This window comes from Typopeltis vanoorti, chromosome 10 (assembly GCF_054136105.1).
Source record: "Typopeltis vanoorti isolate ZY-2024b chromosome 10, IOZ_Tvanoo_1.0, whole genome shotgun sequence".
NCBI classification, from domain to species: Eukaryota; Metazoa; Arthropoda; class Arachnida; order Uropygi; family Thelyphonidae; genus Typopeltis; species Typopeltis vanoorti.
The window spans coordinates 12,085,028-12,091,471 of NC_143558.1; the positions used below are offsets into that span (position 1 = coordinate 12,085,028).

A 6,444-nucleotide genomic window follows, 5' to 3' on the forward strand; every position below is an offset into this window, starting at 1 on the left:
TCGTTACATTTATTGATCTACAATAAAAACGAGGTAAAGGCACAAATTCTGTTTACTTGTTACAAGGATTAGAAAAAGATCTTTCACGATACTAACTGTTTGCCATAACCATCATCTCCCTTACTTATCTTTATTCTATTCCATGGCCAAAGTTCTCTACTAATATCGGTTGTCAAGCGGCAAACAGTTTAGAACTTTCCGGAGGGTTTATTTACTAGCAAATGCATTTTGCCACTTGAAGCATCATAAGTGGTACGCATCCGTTTCTTTCTATTGGTCAACATAAGCCTTAAGCACCGCCTCCAATTTGTACGTCACGAGCGATGAAATTGCTCCGAGAAACTAGAAAAGTTGGTTGTTCACGAAGCTAGCAAGCATTTAACGTTATTGCTGAGAAGCTGGCTAGTTGTGCACATCGGGATGTCAACCGCGGTAGTTTCGCCATTTCGCGAATTTGGAGATTTTGCTTACAAGGTAAGGAGATAAATATAATAATTGAAATTCGGTTTTTATTGTGTGATGAATGTTATGTGTCATCATTTTAAACAAAGACCTGTTAGACGGCATAAAATAGGTCACGGAGTTAGGCTAGTGTGCCTGTGCCGCCGGCGAAACGGCCTCGCCATTCAACAAGTGGGGAGCCTAGTATGTAGAAGTTTCCGAAAGGCGTATTTGCAATTTTGTTATTCTTCGCTAGGGTTCTTCAAAGGTTGGGTAGCTTTACTTATATAAGTCTGTGTACGGATGATATATTTTAAGTATTTTTGTTGTCGCTTACTAATTTTATAAATCTTATATCGATATCCGTAATGTATTTCGCTAACATTATACTTTTATTCTGTTTTGTCTTTTAGCCAAGTTCTTCAAACTTCGTCACCCACAGATCATATAGTATTGATAGGGATATCACCAACTCTAATATTAGTCTACAGGGATCACGTCGAATTCTTCCAGCCGTCCAAATACAAACCTCTCCGCCAAAATTAATATCGCTGACTACATCAAATATGACCGTGTCCAATACGACTGTGAATGCCGTAACTCCTGCATCCAACTCCAAGGAACATCGGAAACTCGACAGAAGTTTCAGCGAGCCGGTGGAACGAAATAATGCCCAGCAGCCAAGGCCGAATCAGCCGAATTCTAGCCGCTATAAGACAGAACTGTGCCGTCCGTTTGAAGAAAATGGTACGTGCAAATATGGCGACAAGTGTCAGTTTGCGCATGGTATGCACGAGCTTCGTACGTTAGCCCGTCATCCTAAATACAAGACTGAACTGTGTCGCACTTTTCATAGTACAGGTTTTTGTCCATACGGTCCAAGGTGTCACTTTATTCACAACAGCGAGGAAACCAAGAAAAGTCTTTTGAATACCTTACAAGCAGGGCTCAAACCCCGTAGTGTGTCAGGACCCCAAGTCATTACTGCAGCTCGACCGAAGGATCTCGCTCTTGGAAGTTTCAGCCTGGGTTCAGCGGGGGAGCTGTCGCCACCGTCCAGTCTCAGTGCCAGCCCGACATCGGGAAATAGTTTCTTTGTGGATGATCCATACGTTACCTTTTCTCCTGCACCTCATACGGCACCACCTACAACAAATTCATTTTTCTTCAGCCAGGATTATGTGTCTGTGAAACCGCAAATTCCTCAGTCAGGGAGTATCCCTGCGCCTTCTAGTGTTAGGAGTTCTGCCGTTGTGTCCTTCCTCTCTGCCGGCGGCGAGTTGGTAGAACAACGTGACCCTATGCTCAAACTACCAGTAATGGATAATACACAGTCTCCCGTGGAATCACTAAGCCCAGAATTGGATAGGCTGAAGCTTGTCGAAAACCGAGTGTCTCCTCCCCCCGTGGTTCCCACCACTCCTAGCAAAACCACCTGCAGTTCTCCACTCGATATCAGCCGTGGTCTTCCTCGTTTACCTATTTTCAGTCTCCTTTCAAATTACAAGTCCGACTAATTAACAGTAAGGCCTACCAGTGGTCAAACTGTGCCTTTTTGATCTAAGTACAGTGCCTTACAGTGTTATTTTTTTTCTTTATTGTTTTATGTCTGGGTGAGAGCTATTTATAATACGTTTTTTTTTTTTGTTTTTTTAAGTCGTGGGACTAAAAGCACATTCTCAACTTCAACCTAGTTAATATCAAAACGCCAAAAGCACTAAGTCTGCCATTTTGAGTTGAAGGATGTTGCTCTGTAAACTATGTATAATTATTTTGTACGTGTTGTGCACATAGCCAGTTTGTGCTTAATTTAAGTTGTTACACTGTGCATTTTTACAAGATTAATGTTTATTTATATCCATTGTAAAGTATGTCATACAATCAACATTCTAATTTGTAGAGACAAGTTCAGTGTTGAAGCCCATCCAGAGTTTTTTTAAGTTACTTTTCTTCTTTATTATAGGTGTGATTTAATCTAATATTTCGTTTCTGGTGCTTTACACGTTTTTGTATTGTATATTATATTAGTCGTAGCCATGGAGCTTATCCTAAATTTTCTGTAGTCAGTGCAAAGCTTGCCTACTAATTGTTGGAGTGAACAAGTTTTTTTTTTTTTTTCGTGTATATTTATGTAACTTATTTATTTTAAACCAATGTCTTAGGTAAACCAATGGAGTCTAAATGCTCATATTTAACTTTAATGTGAATAAGAATTTTTATTTTAATACTTTTTTAAATTATAACACAAAATGATGAAACCACCAAAGATGAACCTGGGCATAGGTGGTAGATCATAAGCCAGTAGTCAAAGTATTGGGAAGTTGTACCCACTAGTTAGTCCTGAAGATGAGGATTAATGGAAAATTCATCAAAAAATACATGGACAACTGTAATCCCAATCAGTATTACATTATTTTGGCTGAAATTTTACTTTTCTTGTAATTGTTTATAAAGAATAACTTCACATGTTCATATCATGAGCGATGCCTGTGAAATTATTGAAAGTTTATAAAAGAAAAGTTAAAATTTCATGAAGTATGCTTGTTTTTGTAATGTCAAATCGCACAAATGGAAACGTTCCAGCAGCAACAAGTGGACTTTCACCATAAGGTGTAGTATTTTGTGCCTTAATTTCCTAAATTATTGTAAAAGTTTGTTGGTTGAAGTGGACCAAAATATTACTTTTAATCTCTTGCAGATTATAGTTAGTTCATATAATGGTTAAAAGAAAATCATTCCTTTTTTATATATATTATATAATCCTTGAATTTTAATACTGGTCCAGATGTTTAATGTTTGGTCTGGTTTATGTACAGTATATTCGTGAAAGATCTAAATTTAGACTTTTTTTTTTGTATTAAAAATTACGATGGAAGGAGAAATACAGAATGTTATGTTCTAGATCGTTGTTTTGTTTTACTATATTTAGAGAATAACTCAGCACCCAAATCTTATTGATTGAATTGTTTACAATATTTTAATTGGCGCAAGTGTCTCACTTAATGCTTATTAAAGCCTGGGGGGGGGGGGGGAAGCCTTCATATTAGAGAAAGGCTTGTTTATTTACGTAAGTTGAGAAACATAACCGTACTTAATATTGAATGTTGATCTCGCTGAACTCTACTTGGAATTAGGGAAACTGTGGATACCCACCCCCGCGTGAAAACGAATACGCGGTTTTAATTTTACTTGAAATAGTATTTAAATTTGATCGGGAGATTTTTCGTAAAACAGTATATACACCACCAACTTGAAATAAAATTTGAGTCATTTTATAACATTGTTTTTTCTTTCCGTAAAAATTTTATTTCTTTCACCTAAAAACTTCAAGTCATGTTTGAAGATGAATTACTGAACGTATATAGGCTACTAAATCGTTACAAAACTGTTATTTCGAGGTTTATATTTCCCATGCCCTCTCGTTTCGAAATTAACTATGTGGCGTATCGACAGGTTTATTCATTTTATCTGTAGTTTATGCATGAAGAAATCTGTAAGGGAAAAATAACAAGCCGATTGGGTTGTAAAGGAACCGGTCCTACTTGTTGGATAGGTTGTTCTCACTCGTCTGTAGGGATGTGCAACGGATTTTTAACCTTGAATTTCGAAGCTAAGCGGTAAATGTCCAGCACAGTAACTTGTGCTACTTCCAAGATTTCCTGTACGTTTTTGCCAGTTGCAATAACAATAAAGCTAGGACTGGCGGGAGATGGGGGGGAGGGAGCAAGGCAAGAGAAAGGATACCCAAGTTTTATACTGCTACAGTGAAACGCCACGAAAGCGGAAAAGTGCGTTAACTAGTTTTCTAGTTTGAATAACGAACTGAGCTTAAGAAAACGAAATATGTAAATGATTTGCGCCGTTTTACACTGATACTAGACATGCCATACTTCATTCTATTTTTTTTTGTATATGAAAAAATGTCAGTGATGAATACCAAATATTAATCTCGTGGGAGAACGATACGAGATATAGTTGCCAAGGTAGTAATGAAAAATATTTAAACCTGTTGCAACATGTCATTTAAATTAAAATTACTATAGAAGATGCTGTAATTTAGCTTTATTAATGAAGTCTTAAGTTGATCTCCCATAAGAGGAAAAAAAGTAGTAACATTTATTAATAATAGCCAACATGTCCATGGGTCAGTTTGAGCATGAAACTTATATACATACAAAGCAATTCACAATATTATTACATGGAGCCTCAGAACACCTTGCAGACATGCAGCAGTAAATCTTCAATCCTGTAACTAGTTTTATGTACAAAAATACATCTTGGACAGTAGCGTTGTGTGGGGAAGAAATGAAATTTCATTAAGCATTCCAGGAAACGATCATGCTATTCTTGATTATTTTTATCCATCAAGGGCCACTGATGAATTAGGCTAACCTTTTGTGTAATGCCAAGCAATGAACATCAGTTAGTTATATAAATATAACTCAATTGATATTAAGACTCTTCCCTTTCCAAATTTTTCCCCCTGCATTCTTTTCTCTTATATATGGCAGTTTCTATGTGATGATGTTTAATATAGCAGTGTACATGGTTTGTTATTCAGCCTCAAAAATTGCAACTAAAATATGTGAAGAATATTTGTAAATCGCATTAAAATCCTCATAGACCATTTGAACTGATTTTTTATTTTTATTTTTTTCTGTGAAAAGCTCCTTTAGCATTTTTCATCCTTGCTAAGATTTCATGAAGTAAATAGACAGATGTCATCTTTCCATCTACCAAGTGTCCTCAGTGTGAATTTCTCATAGAAGATATTTCAATGTCTTTTAGTTTGGTTTAACAGACACACAACTAATTTACATCCAAACTTTTGTGAAATTCAAAACTGTTTTGGGAATTATTTGTGAACTCCATTTGGAAAGAATATTTTAGTTTTTTGGTCACATGTGAAATAGTTCAAGTAATTTGGGGTTTCCTGAAAAGCATGTTTTTCACAGAGTAGGTCCATTATATTTCGATATTATGGAACTGCACCACCTTCCCGCCTCTTATCAAGAGGCGGGAAGGTGGTGCAATTCTTGCATAAAGCTGTTTGTGGGGGTAACAAGGTGATACAAATAGAGCCAATACAATACAAAGAGTGCCAATAGGGTAGTGAAAGGATCTAAACTTATATAACAACCAATTTCATTTTTAGAAATAAAAACTGGCTTTCTTTGTAATCTGATTGTTATATGATTTAATAATAAGTATAACATGAATAAATTTAAATATGGACCAATGAATTTCACTGATACTGGGTCCTGACTTCTGATAATATTCAGAATACACACATGCCTGTTTATTCTGAATATTATCAGAAGTCAGGACCCCTCTAAATTTTAAAGATAGTCTTAAAATTTAGTAATGAAACAGTATTTTTTTTTTTTCCCACTAAAAAGCTGTGTGATCTGAGCTCATCTTCCTCCCCTTTCAAACGAAAAAAATTAGTAATTATTACTCATGAGGAAATGCAGATATAATATGACACCCACAACTATGAGAATGAACTTTGGGCACCTGCTGAATTGTGATAAAGTTGATGCTATCATTTCAGCACACTATTAAATAAATTTCATTTTATAGTATGTCATTAAATAATATTACTTTTCTTGCAACATTCAAGAATAGCTCATTATCAAAGACTGAAATATATACACCAGATTATTTTCTATACATCTTGCTACTTAATGACAGGAACTCACTGACAGGATGGACCAAATGACACCACACCAGAAATTTGCCTATATAAAAATTCAGAGATAATAAGCACTGTGGCTGAATACTGTAATTTTTTTTATTATTATTACAACCTCCAAGGATTCATCTTACATGTATAGTTTATTTGTGTGATAACTGATCTGATTATCACCTTTTTTTTTTTTTTTTTTTTGCAAGATATTGTTGGCATTTCGTTTTGTTTAAGCCATAATTGATAAATGTGGAATAGTCCCATGTTACTTTCATTATTCACTTTTATACCCTTTTTGAGTTGGTGCCTAAGTT

At 35.6% G+C, this 6,444-nt stretch overlaps 1 protein-coding gene across 1 annotated transcript; it reads left to right on the top strand.

Annotated features, from left to right (window-relative positions):
* The first annotated feature begins 376 nt into the window (after window positions 1-376).
* LOC150102175 (uncharacterized) lies at window positions 377-3,342 on the top strand. The gene is made up of 2 exons (XM_090398914.1): window positions 377-474; window positions 855-3,342. Exons 1-2 carry the CDS (start codon window positions 421-423, stop codon window positions 1,956-1,958), a joined length of 1,158 nt encoding a protein of 385 aa, XP_090255040.1. The 5' UTR covers window positions 377-420; the 3' UTR covers window positions 1,959-3,342.
* The last annotated feature ends 3,102 nt before the right edge of the window (window positions 3,343-6,444 follow it).

Coding starts and splice junctions, on each gene's coding strand:
- LOC150102175 (XM_090398914.1), top strand. CDS start 421: ATGTCAACCGCGGTAGTTTCGCCATTTCGCGAATTTGGAGATTTTGCT. Junction 475..854: donor TTGGAGATTTTGCTTACAAG/GTAAGGAGATAA, acceptor TTTGTCTTTTAG/CCAAGTTCTTCAAACTTCGT.